This window comes from Enoplosus armatus, chromosome 13, assembly GCF_043641665.1.
Source record: "Enoplosus armatus isolate fEnoArm2 chromosome 13, fEnoArm2.hap1, whole genome shotgun sequence".
Taxonomy (NCBI): Eukaryota; Metazoa; Chordata; class Actinopteri; order Centrarchiformes; family Enoplosidae; genus Enoplosus; species Enoplosus armatus.
The window spans coordinates 15917710-15934129 of record NC_092192.1 but is presented as its reverse complement, the minus strand read 5'-3'; the positions used below and the strand labels follow the sequence as shown (position 1 = coordinate 15934129).

Here is a 16420-nt window from a genome sequence, read left to right as displayed (position 1 = left end):
CTTGTGACAGGGATTGGGGAGGCTGCTGGGAAAAGATGGCAGCTTCCTTTTGTGTGTGGGGATTTACTGTACTCCGACGGGGGATTTAAAGACATTCTTCAGTGGATACACGGATCTCCATCGCATACTCGGGGTTCACGCCGCCGGTTATCCAAACATTTTGAGCAGGAGAACATGGAGAAGAGCGGGAGCATCGACAGTTTGGGCTCGAAACGTTCCTCTTCCCGACAGCCGAGTGTTGATTCATTGTCCAGGTAGCTAAACCCACCACAACACATCGCCTTTTAAGCTAGCTAAAAGTTTTGAAACTAATAGAAGGCTATATATTTATGTTTTTATCATTTAAGTTACCATTTGTAATCCTAATGCACTTCTTGTAACCTTTCCGAAGTGGCTGTTCATATGAATAATGTTGCTAATCTGGTGAACAAACTGCCATGATGTTGACAGTTAATTAGGGCATCATTTAATGGCTGCTGTCGTTATCGGCTATTGTCCCTTTAAATCACTAAGTCGGAAGTATTGTTTACACTGTGAGGAGTGAAAAATAATACTACGTCCATCGGAAGTCATCGGAGTCCAGAGTAATGTCATGTATTTGCATACTCAGTCTGACCAACAGCTAAAAGCCCGAAAATAGTTTCACAAAACATAAGAAAATAATGAAAATAAGCAAATCACAATTGCGTAGAGCCCAACGTGACGCCTTCAAGTTACTTGTTTTGTCCAAACAGCGTTCAAAAACATATACATACAAACATATACGCTCATGTGTTCAAATGACACATTTTTACAACAGAGAAAAGCTGCAGTTCCTCATGTTTGAGAAGCTGGAGTCAGAGAGTGGTTGACATTGTTGTTTGATAAATGGCTTACATAATTAATTGATTATCAAAATAGCTGATTAATAGTCGTCCGTTGCCTAATGGATAATGGATTAAGCACTAGTCTTTAGCATATCATATTGGCTATCAGCTGTAAATCCTAAAGTTGCTACTCAGCTTCTAAAAATATACAATGAATAAAAAGTAATTCATTGTATTCAATAATGTTTGTGGCTAATTATTTAATCAAATAATGGAATGGGAAGAGAAATGTCTGCGGTTACTCCCTCCTCCTTTCTTTTCATCGTCTGTCATGTTATCTCTCACCAGTACTTCCACCTCTCGCTCTGACCGCTCTGCCCAGACTAAGCCACCCTCTGCGATGTCCTCTGACTCTGTGCCCACCTCTGCGGACCTCTCCCCAGAGCTCAGGGTTAGTAGCTAGCACGTAGTTCACTGAGATCCTGCTGCTTCAATAATGACTGATGATAATCACCAAAGCATGACTCTCCTCTTTTCTGCTCCCTTCAGGTTAAGCCCAAAACTCTTGCCAAGGTATGCCGTGTCATGAATTACATACAAGCCAACACGTGTCTTTGAATAATCATTTAGGATGATTACCTCAGCAAGTTTCATGGGTTCAGGAGGTCAAGCAACTGCTCCACATTCAGGTCTAACTTGTATCTAATGTTTCCAGCAGGTGCTTAGAGATTCAGACAAAGAAGAACCGCAGTTACTTCCAAATGAAGCGGTGCAAGACATGGGTAGGTTCTCTCCTTGCTGCAATCACAGCTCTAATCAAAATGGCTTACATGCTTTACAGGCAAAGTAGCTTGTCCCACATTAAAACTATTTGTAATATGTTCGCTGTACTTGGCTAAATCAAGACTTTTTTTTTCATGATTTATTCTATAGCCCAAGATGTCACCTACTTCTGTCCTTTCACTGGAGCTCTGAGGGGAACAGTGACAATTACCAACTACAGACTTTTCTTCAAATGCATGGACAGGGTATGCATAGGGAATTTTTAAAAAGTACTGTAAATATTTGGAAGAATCGTTTTGTTTTTGTTAATGTGTAGTTGGTTTCTAGGAGCCAGCATTCGTGCTGGACCTGCCCCTTGGGGTGGTGAGTCGTGTGGAAAAGATTGGGAGTGCGTCAAGCCGTGGTGATGTGTCCTACGGGCTGGTTTGCAAGGTGAGTAAGATGTGGAACTGGTCTGGAATAACTACCCTTGACAATGACAATTACACAGTGCGCAGGCTAACCTCCTCTTATCCCTTCTGTGTACACTGTCAGGAAACATTAAGAAAGAGTGAACCTATGAACTTATGTCCACATTAGGATACTATTGCTGCATGTAGTGTCTTTACTGCTATAAAATCATGTTATCATCATATTTACATACTGCTGTTGACCTCTGAGTTTGGCCATGACCTGCTGCTCTGCCTTTGTGCAGGATGTGCGTAATCTACGATTTGCGCACAAGCAGATGGAGGACACACTCAGGAAGTCCATTTTCGAAGTGCTGATGAAATTTGCGTTTCCTGTTTCCAACGGGCTGGTGAGTGACTCTCAGCCCGCTGTCCCGCTGTCTCGCTGTAGCTCTGCACTGTCTATCAACTGAGGAATGTCTCTCCCACTCTCCATAGCAAATCTTTGCCTTTGAATATGGGCAAGTCTTTCCTGAAAACGGATGGAAGGTGTACGACGCTGTCTCGGAATACAAAAGACAGGTATTTAAAAATGGCACGGCCCGACTGCTTGGCTTAATGCTAAAGAAAGCTTATTACATTGGTTGCTTGTGTGTTTTTTTAAAGGGCATACCCAATGAAAGCTGGAGGATAACAAAAGTAAACGATCACTACGAGGTTTGCGACACCTACCCATCAACTCTGGCGGTGCCTGTTAACATACCGGACGAAGAGCTGAAGAGAGTAGCTGCCTTCCGAGCAAAGGGAAGGATTCCTGTGAGTGACCATTGTGCATCAATCTTATTATCCTCCCATGAGCAGCTGGTTTGTTGGTTATATTCTGTTATACTCTGTGCGTAGGTGTTGTCATGGATCCATCCAGAGAGCCAGGCCACAGTGACGCGCTGCAGTCAGCCCATGGTTGGGGTAAACGGGAAGCGCAGCAAAGACGATGAGAAATACCTCCAGGCAATCATGGATGCTAATGCTCAGTCCCACAAACTCTTCATTTTTGATGCCAGGCCCAGTGTCAACGCTGCCGCCAACAAGGTTTAGCAGTTTTTTAAAAATGGAAATCTATCTTAATATAGTATGTAAGTCATTTCTTGTAATTTACGTGGTCAGAGGCTAGGCCTAGGGGCAGTTGTAGTACAGTACCATCTTACTACTCTGACACTTTTTGTTTATTCAGATGAAAGGGGGTGGTTATGAAAGTGAAGATGCGTATCAAAATGCTGAGCTGGTGTTCTTGGATATTCACAACATCCACGTGATGAGAGAGTCACTCCGCAAGTTGAAGGACGTGGTCTACCCCAACATCGAGGACTCCCACTGGCTCTCCAATCTGGAGTCCACTCATTGGCTTGAACACATCAAGGTGAGCAGGATGATGCATGCCTGTGAACTAGGAGAGGAATAAAGAGTATAATACATGAAGATGAGCCAATTCCCAGCCTCTTAACCAAGTCGTGTGTGTATTTGTATTTGTAGCTGATCCTGGCAGGAGCACTGCGGATTGCAGACAAGGTGGAGTCTGGGAAAACATCGGTGGTGGTGCACTGTAGCGATGGCTGGGACCGCACAGGCCAGCTCACCTCCTTGGCCATGCTCATGCTGGACGGTTACTACCGCACCATTCGTGGCTTCGAGGTGCTGCTTGAGAAAGAGTGGCTGAGCTTTGGTCACCGCTTCCAGCTGGTAAACAAATTTTCATACACTTTCGACATTTTGGAAACCACTCAAGGTGTGTTGACCTCTCCAGCTCCATCACTGATTGTCTGTCTGTCTTCTTTCTTAATTTCTTTAAGCGTATCGGTCATGGCGATAAGAACCACACAGACGCAGACCGCTCACCTGTTTTTATTCAGTTCATTGACTGTGTCTGGCAGTTGACTCGCCAGGTAAGCAATAAGTGGTGCTGAAATGTGGGGAAATTCTTCACAATAACATTGTCTTTCTGCGACACTAATGAAGCTGGGGGATTTTTTATTTAAGTTTCCTGCAGCCTTTGAGTTCAACGAATACTTCCTGGTAACAATCCTGGACCACCTGTACAGCTGCCTGTTTGGGACATTCCTGTGTAACAGCGAACAGCAGAGGTTGAAGGAAGTAAGAACATTTTATGATTGCCGTTACAAAATGACACGTTTTAAAGTGGAGTGGAGTAGAAAGTCTGTTACTGTTATGGAGGTTTGTTGTGCATTCGGTGTCATGACAACCACACCTTTTATTTTACAGGAGATTCCCAAGAGGACGGTATCGTTGTGGTCTTATATAAACAGCCAGCTGGAGGAGTTTACCAACCCTTTGTATGTGAACTATTCCAACCATGTGCTGTTCCCTGTAGTCAGCTTACGTCACCTGGAGCTTTGGGTTGGCTACTACATCCGCTGGAACCCTCGCATGAGACCTCAGGTATGTCAAGAAGCCTGTCTCTTCAGACCTGACGTCAGCGTTTGCAAAAGACATTGTTTGCACTACATATGTACTGATTGAACTTGAACACATTGCCTTTTTTTTCCTTCAGGAACCTGTTCATCAGCGTTACAAGGAGCTGTTGGCGAAGCGCGCCGAGCTGCAGAAGAGAGTGGACGAGTTACAGCGAGAGGTGACCAACCGCTCAGCCTCCTCTTCCTCTGAGCGGGCGGGCTCCCCCACACGCTCCATCACTCCAGTGCAGACTTTTGTTTGACACAATTTGACCCTCATGGCGGTCGCAGAAGCTGAATCCTACCTGTGAGAAGGCGCCATACAGTAGTAATCAGTAGGCCACACCTTGCGCCACAAAGGATCTGTGTGCCAAACTGCCTCTTTGGGTGACACTTTGCGTTAATACACTACCACCAAAAGTCTGATTGGGCAGATTACTGTATTTGCATCTCTCACAGGTCACGTAGAGTCTGCTTGCAACAGAAGAGTGTCTGTCTCAGACTGCTTTACTACAGCCATATTGTACTTGAGAGGACATGTAACCAGAATAGTGAGTACTGTTAAGCATATCGACCTACCTACAATCAGTGTTGAATTTTCTTTTCATGAAGTACACTAAAATATTACGCGGGTAAAATATTTATGCCTTATACACTTCATAGGAACACTCTCTTGATTCCTCTACACTGCGATTGTTTGTTAGATATTGATTTGAACGCAATACCGCTGAAGCAGTTGTGAAAGATGTACATTGCTGCAAAGAAATATTTTGAGCTCAAAACTGTAGTACTAAAACCAACTAAATGGTTCAGGAGTTGTTAAATATTCAAAACGTAGCTAAAGGGCTGTAATGTTAGCTTCTTCTAAGATAATAGTGCATTAAAAAAAGAGTTGGCAGCTTATCTTCACAAGCCAGTGCTTTTAGATTGTGTGACCAAACATCTGTTTTTTTTTAAGAATACTTCATGTGTCATATATTGCATTCCTCTCATCGGGTGATTTACGTTTTGTAAGTTTCATTTTTCTAACTAGGTAACATTATTTATTATCCTCTAGTCCAGGCTTGTATTTATGGCTCACACACTCTGTCTCATGTCATAAACTCATTAGAGACGTCGTCATGCAATATTAATAAGCCACACAGAATATGCAAGAGTTCATTTGTCCCAGTTAATAGTCATTTACTCAAGATGTTAAGATGTTTGTGTGGGGACATTTCTTACAGACGCTGTTTAAAGCTAATATCAGCTGATATTATTTTAATAGGCAGCAGAACGTGTAACAACTAATAATTTGCTATGGGTGTGTTTTTTTTTAGTTTAATGAATCTGAATGAATATCTGTGCCTTGCTCTGAATGACTGATTGGGAGAAAAGTGTGCATAGTTTTTAATTGCCAAGGTTAAATAGTAAAAACATTGTTAGTTAGCCTTTCCACTGCACATAAGTGAATACTTGCAATAAATATGGGACTCAACTTCAAGGAGTCAGTATGGTTTGTTTCATTAGGGAGGTGGGATCACAACACCCTCCAGTCTATTTCTTAACTGTTAGTGTTTCAAATGGTAGCAGAACTCCAATGGCATTAGCATTAATTATCTCTTGTTATGATTATGGTCTTGCCATAATATATCAGAAAATGAGTGCCTTTTATTATAAATGAAGAAATATGAAAGTGATTTAAAAACCTGAAATTTACCGTGTGACTGTGCTGGAGGGTAATAATAGACTGCAAAGGCTCTGAAAACATTAGCATGGCCATATTCAAGCTGTTTCACTCTCACACTTAAATATTAGACGAGTAGCCATAAACTGACTTTAAGGCATCGTTTACCCATTAACAGATGTATTATTCTCTTGACTTTTGTTTTCAATTCATGCCTCCTTAAAATTAATTTGTATTGCCACTATCCCTTTAAAAATGTACAGCTATTAAAGTAGGGCAATTTTCCCACACGGTTGGAATGAGGCTGCAACGCTATATCCACTTCAAAAGGTGTTTTTTTCGGAAACTGATATACTGTAGGCAACAGCAAAGTCAAACTGCACTGTCAAATGTCAAAATGTATACAAATGTTTAATTAATAAAAGTGCTGATACTATGTAGTCAACTTTTTGTGAACTTTTGGGCTCTTTGTGTTAGTAAAAAAAGGTTTTCGGAGGAAACACTATTTCCATATGTTCTCCATTGACTACAAGTTTTCATTGTGATCCAGTTTTTCCTATTTCTTGTCCTGGTTGTGTTTTGTTAATTAACAACCAACTGATTCCAAGGAGTCACACACAGACATGAGAGAGGAGGCAGAAACAAGGGAGAAGCTCAGCATGCCAAAGTGGAGACAGTAAACATAAGGCTTAACTGAGGGGAGAGAGACAGGAACTGATTCAGGATCAGCCCAGGAGTCAGGAGAAACACGACAAAGTCTGGGAAGGCAGAAAAACTGCTTCAGTCGAAATAGTTTTCAAAACATAATCTAAATCCAACTTAATTCAAGACTAGATTTTAACCTACAAAATGGTTTACAGTAGAGGACGATAATTATATCGGCAAACTCATGACAGATATATCCACATTGGCATATATATCATCAAAGGACAGGAATTGAATTACAGAAAAGCCAAAGATGCTCTAGATGGGAGGTCATCTGCCTTGACCACTGACAGATCCTGTAATACAGAGACTAACACTACACAACTAGATTTCAATTATTTCTTATGCTGTTTAAGGGTTGTTTGCATCAGTAACGTCTGTAAACACAGCAGTAAAACTGACAGATGACCATGGTTAGTATGATACTGTATATCATATATAGTACATTCTTTTAGCATGAGGCCAAACTGATATTTACAAAAGCTCCGGCTAAATTATGAATATAATATTCAACATCTAATACACTAAAAACTAATTATGAATCAACAATGCAGATATCCAGCATTTATAGGATGAACAGCTAGCCTGTGCATAGTCAAGTCTCACTGTTTGTTTCAGGGCCTGGAGTCAGTTATTAATGATCCATTTTAACTGCATGGCCACATACTGTACAAGTTGAGAGATGCTGCAAATGTATTTCCTGACTTGTGATTATCTTGTGACGTTCAGGGCTCCTGACAGTCTAGGGCCCTGACTGACACTCCTGCAGCGTGGTTGGTTGCCATGCCACCTACGCAAACTGGATTCCATCATAACAATTTACAAACATTAATAGAAAACTTTGAAACCATTTGAAAACATGTCACCTGACTTGAATGACTCAATAATAACACATCAACAGATCTTCACCAGGCAGACAGGATGGAATAGCAACATTAGTGTGGTGTGTCTTGTATGACTGAACTTTCTGTTGTTGTATTCGTTACTTGAATGATCTAACTAGTTTAAGACAGCGCAGGTTAGTGTCCTGCCTACACACGATGGGAAGCTGTGCTGGATGAATCCGGACATGTGATTGGCTCTGCGCATTTGAAAATGTCAATCCCGCGGACGGATGTTGTGTCGCGATAGGTTTCCTTTCTTCTTGACGAGCCGTCGGCCACTTCCGGTTACATGACGACGACGGCGTTGATACAAAAAGAGAGAAGGAAAACAGGAAAATACCTTTCTTGGCGAGAACAGTGGAAACTTAATATAAATAGCCAGATCTACATTAACGGGTTGCTTGTATGGCGGCATAACTAACGATCGACCTCGAGTTAGTCTGGTCGGATAACGTGAGAGCAGTGAAAGATCACAGATATTTGGAGTTTATTGTTCTTCGCCTGCTCCCTCCAGCTAAGCTATTTCTGTGTTGCCCTACCTAGCCGAGCTAGCTAGCGTTAGCTACCGCTGGATGCCAACACAGTGTGTGTCTGTGTGTTCTTAGTTCTCAATTAGCAAACGGCTAGAAAGGAAATAGCGCCGTTAATCCGCTCAGTTTGCAGCTGGACTCTTGGCCGGAGCTAACCTCTTCTAACTCGGTGACATTAGTTGGGCGAGAATGGCAACGTCGGCTCTGTACGCCTGTACGAAGTGTAACCAGCGGTACCCCTTCGAGGAGCTGTCGCAGGGCCAGCAGCTGTGCAAGGTATTTGAGTGTGTGTGTGTTTGGTTGAGGATGACTGCAAACAAGACACAAACAATCCCGGGTTCAAACAGTGTGTAAGTGTGCGAGTGATGTGGCCGACCGGGTGAGATGGTGTTACGACGAGCAGCAAGTTAGACAGGCTCATGTGTTATGTAACAAGCTTTTATCTTTCCAATCTAGAAACGCTAATACCGCAACTGTAACCTTGTTTAGATAATTCCCCACGACCATGCTGTCTGTTAAAGAGTAACAACACAGTCATACCACATGTTTACATGATGAATATTCGTATTATCCACGATTTGTACTCTTAAGAATTGCACACTTGCGAACTTGTTGCTCTTGTTGAGCTTCAGATGTAGATTTGCAGTGTACAGCTGAGGATCAGACATTTGATCTGTAGAAGAAAAGTGTTATGACGGAGGAGGGAAGCATTGGAGCCTTTATCTTCTTACAAGTTTTCAGTTTCCACCTTTCTTCGCTTCACTGTCAGTCTGCACTGATTTATCTTTTTCTTTTTTTGACATACAGACAGCCTTATCACTCTGTAAACATCCCTCCAGCATTTTGGAGAAGTTCCCCCTGAAGATTCAGAGAACTATTGTTTCCACAGTTAAAGCACAACTGATGAACAATATAATGCAACTATAGTTAGATTCTCCATCAAGGATTTTGACATTTTAAAGGATGCCAACTTAAGTCACAGTTATTGCTTATTTTTCCCACACTGCCCAGCCCTGCCGTGGTGATGTGTTTGGTTGGCTGAACTAAAGCAGTTGCAATACACGGCCGTCTTTACTTCTTGTATACACCCAAACAGCTCGGTGTTGGTCTGTCCACAGATGTTTTAGCCAAGAGGTGTTGCACAACAAGCATCCAGTTGTGCTGATGTACACAACAACTTTGGAGACAGTCTTGTTTCTGATGGGTCCATTGCGCAATTGATTTGTCAGCCTTTGCTCATGAGAGCGCTGACATTTCTTTGTTTTGTTACCACAGGAGTGTCGCATCGCACATCCAATAGTGAAGTGCACATACTGCAGATCTGAGTTTCAGCAGGAAAGGTGAGATATGTGCACCTTGTGATGAATATCAGCCTTTATTTATGCCATTATACTCAATTTCTTTGCATTTTGTGTCATTTGTTTTGGATGTAAACCCCGGTTTGTCTTTTACAGTAAAACCAATACAATCTGCAAGAAATGCGCCCAGAACGTCAAACAGTTTGGAACAGTGAGTAACACGTTTCTCCTGTTTTACCTGAAGCACTTTTAACTCAAGATGTATTTACTCACTCAAGTGTACTCATACTGTCATGTCACAACAGGTGTAAATAGACTTTAAGCATTGTCTTTTGTCTGTCTTTACAGCCCAAACCCTGCCAGTACTGTAACATCATTGCAGCTTTTATCGGGACAAAGTGCCAGCGTTGTACTAACTCAGAGAAGAAATATGGACCTCCACAGACCTGTGAGCAGTGCAAACAGCAATGCGCCTTTGACCGCAAGGAGGAGGGCAGGAGAAAGGTATAAACCTCTCACACATGCAGGCTAATCTGACGGTGAATGTGTAACAGTGAATCTTATGAATTGCTACCTGTCTTGCAGGTGGATGGGAAACTGCTGTGCTGGCTCTGCACTCTGTCCTACCGCCGTGTCCTGCAGAAGACCAAGGAGCAGAGGAAGGGCTTCGGTTCCTCCAACTCCTCATCCCTGAACGAGAAAGACCACCACTCCAGACCTCACCATCACCACCACCACCAACACAGACACAGCAGCTCTCATCACAAGTATGTCGTCTGTTGTGTTACTTCTCCCTCTCTCGCAGTCCCCATGCCACTCAGTCAGACTAGTGAAAAGATTTGTCTGCTTTATTGCTATTATATGGTAATGAACAGTAGAAAATTAGATCCAGCCGACTCACAGCTAACTTATCTTTGGCAGACTGAGTGGGAGCTTGAGTCCTGAGCAGGAGCAGGGACTGTGGAAGCAGAGGTAAAGCTTGTCACTTGAACTGCATCATTTACATTAGAAAACTATGCATTGATTGAGTTTTTAGGCCCAGCTTGTACATCGCCCTTTTGCTTGTCTTTGCAGCCATAAATCGTCTTCAATCCAGAAGGAGACTCCAAAGAAGAAACCAAAACTGGAGATGAAGCCATCCAACGGGGACAGGTATGATGCGTGTTGTAACTGTTTGGGAAAGCACACGTTAACTACCCGTCTCAGTACTGGCCTCATGCTCATCCCTCTCTCCCCACCAGTAGTTCCATTACCCAGTCGATGGATTCTGGAGGAACGGACAATTTCATTCTCATCAGCCAGCTGAAAGAGGAAGTGATGTCACTGAAGAGACTTCTGCAGCAAAGGGATCAAACCATTCTGGAGAAGGACCGAAAGGTAGGTTGTCCTCCTCCCCTGACCCCCAGCGCTAATGAGTCAGAGCTGCATCACTGTTGGTTGATGTCTTGATAATTAAATTTCCCTCTAGCTCACGGAGCTCAAGGCAGACTTTCAGTACCAGGAGTCCAACATGAGAGTGAAGATGAACCAAATGGAGAAATCGCACAAAGAGTCGATGGAGCAACAGCAGGTAGGAAACTACATATGCACGCGTGACATGTCCCAGAAATGCTCATGTATGCACCAAATAGTTTCAACTCCACACTTTGTGTCTATTAAACATTTTTCTTTGGAGTATTTTGTGACATGTTTTTTTCTTCTATTTTCACCACCGTAAAACTAGTGATGTTACAAAAATTCTCAGCATCTCATACAGTATTCACTGTGTCCGTTTTTAATGGCACAGGTCTTATGGGTTTGAAGATGTTTACTGAGTCCAAATGTTCTGATGTGCAGGTTCCATGCATGTCTTTCATTTTAGTCCTGCCCACATTCAATAATGCCAGTTAGTTCAAATGCCAGCTTCCTGTATGTCCTCTCAAAAGCCCAGTAGAAATAACCTCAAGCAAAATAGTTCCATCTAAATTTCCATTCCAGAGATTATTGTTTAAAGTACTTTGTACTTAAATTCTCATTGTATTATTATTAGTAGTATCTGGACCTATATCATGTTTGTGTGCCATATATGTGCCAGTGTGATACATGGATGACTCACTTGTTGCATAAGTTTGCAGTCTGTTGTTATGGATATGATTTGTGCGTCAGTGGAGCCATTTCCTGGCAAACTGCAGTGTTACATTTTTATATGGTTGTTTTGTAAGTGTGACTCTGTGGCTGATGTGCTCCCTGTCTTTGATGCACCAAAGGGTGTTTTTATGAGTACGGTCTAAGCAGTTGGGGGAAAAACCTTTTAGCTTGTAGTGTCGCATGAATGACGAGCACCGAAAGTGATAAAAGTGAATGCTATGAAACTGTAAGCCAGCTTAAGTTTTTGCTGCCAAATGCTTCCACTAAGGTGTTAAAAAGTTCAGAACTGTGCATCTTAGTTCTAACACAGTTAATCATTTGTTTCCACAGTCCAAGAACAGGGAGTTGATGAAACAAGTGGCTGCCCTCTCGAAAGGAAAAAAGTTTGACCGGACAGGAAGCTCACTGCTGCTGCCCTAACAATAGGCCGGCCAGCGGGTGACAACACAGAGCGGCTTCATTGTTGTAACACTGTGAAAGTCTCCCTCCTGTGTTTCCTCATTGCCATCAACATGGATTACTTCTTAATTGGTAAACCCAGAGGCCATGTTGTACATGGAAATCAATTGTTGAATCAAAGAAACCTTTCTCTAAATGTCAACATATTTTAGATATTTTATGGCGACTTTTCCACTGGATCATAGGATGTGACTTTGGATATAGTGGAGGATGGAGCCCTCATTTTTAACACTGCCGGGCCAAAACAAAAAGCATGGTGTGCATATGTGGATAGCATTCTGTCGACTCAGTGTATCCACTTAATTTTTATGGATGTCATGCAATTTATTTATTCAACTGTATTTCTTAGCTTTTTTATTTCCTCACAACATACTAAGAGAATATCCCACATTTTGGGGTTTTCTTCAATAGCAATTAGTTATATTTTTCTAAATTGATGCGATTGTGGAAGACAAGTTCTCCTTAATGGAGACCCTGCGCAACTTTACAATGTATGCAAACGTGGTAAGGGTGACCACTGAGCTGCTGCTCAACAGTAGAGAACTCTCTCAGTAACAATTCATAAATCAACCAATGAACACTTTGAAAGGCTGTCTGATAGAGAGACACCTCTTGGCGGCCCTCTTTCTCACTGTGTGACAGCTGTAGTGCTTTGCTGTTTCTCTTTAGTGGAACGATTGTAATACTGCATGATTTTACTGCCAGACACCGGTTGGCATTGTGGTCAGACTTCTTCTTTTCCCTCCCTTTTAATTAGTTTTTTAAGAATCACTTGTAAATGTATTACTGGGGTCAGCCATTGTATTTAAACTATTGCTTGTATCTGTTTTAGTGAGTACAGTATGTGTATGGTGAGGCCAGTTGAAATTGACATGTCTGTAGAAGATGCTTTTTAAAGGAACACACCTATCACCTTGCATTATCGGGCTGGTTTCATACTGTGGCGTCCAGGATCACTTTTGTACTTTTTTCCAAACCAAGTGTTTTAAAACTATTAAAACTGGCTAAACTGTTGCTGTATCTTTGTTTTTATTGACCATAATGCTGTTTAATATCCTGTGCAATACATATATAGTCATACACAATATTGCAAAGCATACATATACATTACTATTGTATATGTTTTTTACTTTTATTTTTCACTTAAATATTGTAAATGTGTATATTTTTATTTTCTATTTCTTATTTTTTATATTTTGTACATACTTTTATTTCTAAATTTATGCTACTTTCTGCTCTTGAATGGGAACATCGGTACTGTATAATTTCCCCCCTGGGATCAATAAAGTATTTCTGATTCTGATAACTTTTTAAAGTTTTAGATGTTTGGGACCTCCTATAGTTATGATGTATAAAGTTCAGTAGAAAGCTGGTAAAAACATGGTGCTTCCATTGAATATATTTTCACCACTTAACGATTACCACTACTTTCTGTACTTAACATTTGTGTTATTTTACAATACATCCTGTCATGTGAAAGACATTTGCTTGAAGAGTGCACTTTGGTAAAAATAAAAGTCAGATTTTGGGATTCATACTGAAGCCCACTGACCAAGGGAAACTGGAGAGGATAGGATCAAGCATGTACTGAGACACTTACTTGGACACATGGCTTGCAAATGTCTGGTCAATTCATCAGCTTTCAAACATGATAACCATAATATATTTAATATCTGGTGCTCACATGTCAGCCACTTTCCACAAGTACAAGCCTTAGGAATCATTGGTTTTAGTGAGTTTGTATGTTCTATGTGAGGAAAATGTCTTCCTAATGAAATGTTTTCAAGAGGCACTGCTGTGGTTATGAGATGAGAGACATGCTCTGTCCTCAGAAGCCTGTGTCCATCTCCACACACTCAGTAACCACCTTCATTAAATATTAATTTAGGATATATAAAGCAAAACCTATAATTAATTGGGGAGTGATGGTTGTTTTTGGTAATTCGTTTAAATGGGCTACAATAGGCAACGCTGTTCATGTTGTTAGTGTGGACAGCACTGACCGAAACAATGGCCTAAATGTGATCAAATGCTGGTCCTCTGCAGGCTCCATAAGAGAAGCCCTGAGGCCGGACACATAGAAATGGAGTGAGAAAGGTCCAGCATAAGAAACATAATGTGTCTCGTCATGTGAACAATGTATGTAATATTTAACTGGACATTCAATTGGCACTAGAACGATTTCATGGGACAATTAGGGGCAGCAATTCACTAACATGCAATGCAGCATGATGTAGTATTCCCTCAGAGAGGCAGCGGCGCACTGTTATGTACGGAGCCGCCAAGAGGGTCAAGGCGAGATTATTTTTGAGGACTACTTTTGCGTTACCCCGCATTAAGTTTTGCCTTCCCCCCGCAGTAACTTTTGCGTTACCTCGTATTAAGTTTTGCGTTCCCCCTGGCAACAGGAACAGCTAGTGTGTCGGTCCAGTCCAGCTATAATTCACTGCCAGTTAAAACTGGCAGATACCGATACTACAGAAAGGAGAGATGATGCGACACTTTACATTCTGCGTTTATTGCTCATTACGTCTTTCACAAAGCCGAGCTCCGACAGCAAACAGCCACTGGCTGCTGCAGCTGCTCCGCCTGGCTGTGCTGGATGAAGCTGCGGCTGTGGATCTGGCTGTTTCTCGGACTACGGCTGCATTTAAATCTGTGATGATCTGGATATGGCTGTGGTTTCTGTACTGTAACTAGTCTTTACTGTCGTCATCATCATTAGCCAAGAAAGCTTCTTTAAGACAAACGGAATTTGAACTTGATCATATTTGACAGATGTGATCCCAACACAGTGTTAGTTAGTGTTACACCCAAATAATCTAATGTGTCACAGCCATAATCATAACAACCAAAGCAGCCATGGCTACAGCCACAACCAAAGCGACAGCAACAGTCAAAGCTCTGCCATCCAGTCTGTGTCAATCCGCCTCGGCAGCAGTGAGAGAGCTGCTTCATTAGCTCTGCAAGTTATCTAACCAGCTGCAACTACACAGACTTGCACCTGAGCAGCCACAGCTGGAGGTGAGCCCACTGGCGCTGTGGTCACAACCAGCAGCGGCATAATACATAACACTATATCATAATACTCAGCTCAGCCTTTATCAATGGAGCAGAAGGAATGCGGTAAAGCAATATAACGTTATTGTGGGGGAACGCAAAAGTAGTCTTCAAAAAATGTCGTTGTGATATCCTTAATAAGGATTTGAATTGAAGAGTCCGCGTCTTTGAGCAAGTTTACCATGTTACAGGGTGTGCCTGAAAGCCTCACTCTTTCCATCCGGGTCACTTTGACTCTGCTAGCTGACTAGCTTAGCTAACGGTGCTGTCTGCCGTCCGCAGCAGTGCCCGACACACAAATAAAAACAAAAGTGTATACAGAATCTGGGTGTGTAAAGACAGCATTACATGCATTTTTGTGATTCTGCTTTTAACCTCACAAAGCTGGTACAGGCACACGTAGGAAAGACGTGTACATAGATTTTAGTTAACTTATTACAAGTTATTTTGTCTAGCTAACATTAGCTACTTTGCCTAGCTGAACGTCTAATGAATCATTATTATTCAGCAGATACAGCAAGCTGGCTTAAACCCAAGCTGACTATCAACATCTGAAGTAAGGTCCCAAAAGGTAAGTGTAAATTGCATCAATGGCATTTCTGATATTTTGTTTCCATCATATAGCGAGCGAGCTAGCTAACGTTAGCCAACGAAATTAAAGTAACGTTAGCTAACGCAGCACAGATAACATTATCTGATGTGTCTGTTACAGAGCTTCAGGTCAGAATTGGCAGTTAAGCCGGTTATTGTTCCAGAACATTTTTAACATCTAGAAAAATGACAAGAGGATGAATAACGTTAACGTAACCGAAATCTCAACAGGCTGTGACGTTAACGTTAGTAGACACTTAACGTTAACGCTTCAGTGTTAGCCAGCTACAATGCTTGCCTAATGTCCCGATGCAGACATAAACAAACTATAGTACAGAAACAGATAACTGCAGTGTCAAAGGGAAGCAATACATTTGCATTTCAGCAGCAACTTTGGGTAAAGGTGGTTAGTTCAGGTGTTTGATCTTCCTGTCACTTAGGATGCAGAAACGTTACAGCTGACTGGAAACCACCAGCATTAAAACAAAAGCATAATTTGCTCCTGAAATCACAGAGATTGAATCATTCATTTAGCGAAGTCAGTTGATACGCAGGCAGCAAAGATAACAACTTTGACATGTAGTGCTTGTTGAAGTTCAGCATGGATGCATCACTCCTGCAGGATGATTCGAGGATCACAGTGATGCCTCTCAC

General features: G+C 41.9%; 2 protein-coding genes across 8 annotated transcripts; both read left to right on the top strand.

Moving 5' to 3' along the window:
- The first annotated feature begins 124 nt into the window (after positions 1-124).
- mtmr2 (myotubularin related protein 2) lies at positions 125-4709 on the top strand. Of its 3 annotated transcripts, none has more exons than XM_070917213.1 (16): positions 125-254; positions 1155-1257; positions 1356-1379; positions 1525-1588; positions 1740-1834; positions 1917-2021; positions 2284-2388; positions 2477-2560; positions 2645-2794; positions 2879-3067; positions 3210-3395; positions 3509-3715; positions 3826-3918; positions 4013-4126; positions 4256-4432; positions 4545-4709. In XM_070917213.1, exons 1-16 carry the CDS (start codon positions 175-177, stop codon positions 4707-4709), a joined length of 1941 nt encoding a protein of 646 aa, XP_070773314.1. In that variant the 5' UTR covers positions 125-174. The 3 variants fall into 3 exon arrangements, with proteins under 3 accessions (XP_070773314.1, XP_070773313.1, XP_070773315.1); XM_070917212.1 differs by having other exon boundaries at positions 1522-1588; XM_070917214.1 differs by lacking the exon at positions 1356-1379.
- A 3321-nt stretch (positions 4710-8030) lies between these two features.
- Positions 8031-13129, top strand: fam76b (family with sequence similarity 76 member B). 5 transcript variants are annotated; one of them, XM_070917205.1, is made up of 10 exons: positions 8031-8507; positions 9507-9571; positions 9686-9740; positions 9878-10033; positions 10115-10296; positions 10451-10501; positions 10604-10681; positions 10774-10906; positions 10998-11099; positions 11987-13129. In XM_070917205.1, exons 1-10 carry the CDS (start codon positions 8421-8423, stop codon positions 12074-12076), a joined length of 999 nt encoding a protein of 332 aa, XP_070773306.1. In that variant the 5' UTR covers positions 8031-8420; the 3' UTR covers positions 12077-13129. The 5 variants fall into 5 exon arrangements, with proteins under 5 accessions (XP_070773306.1, XP_070773305.1, XP_070773307.1 ...); XM_070917204.1 differs by having other exon boundaries at positions 10771-10906; XM_070917206.1 differs by lacking the exon at positions 10451-10501 and having other exon boundaries at positions 10771-10906.
- The last annotated feature ends 3291 nt before the right edge of the window (positions 13130-16420 follow it).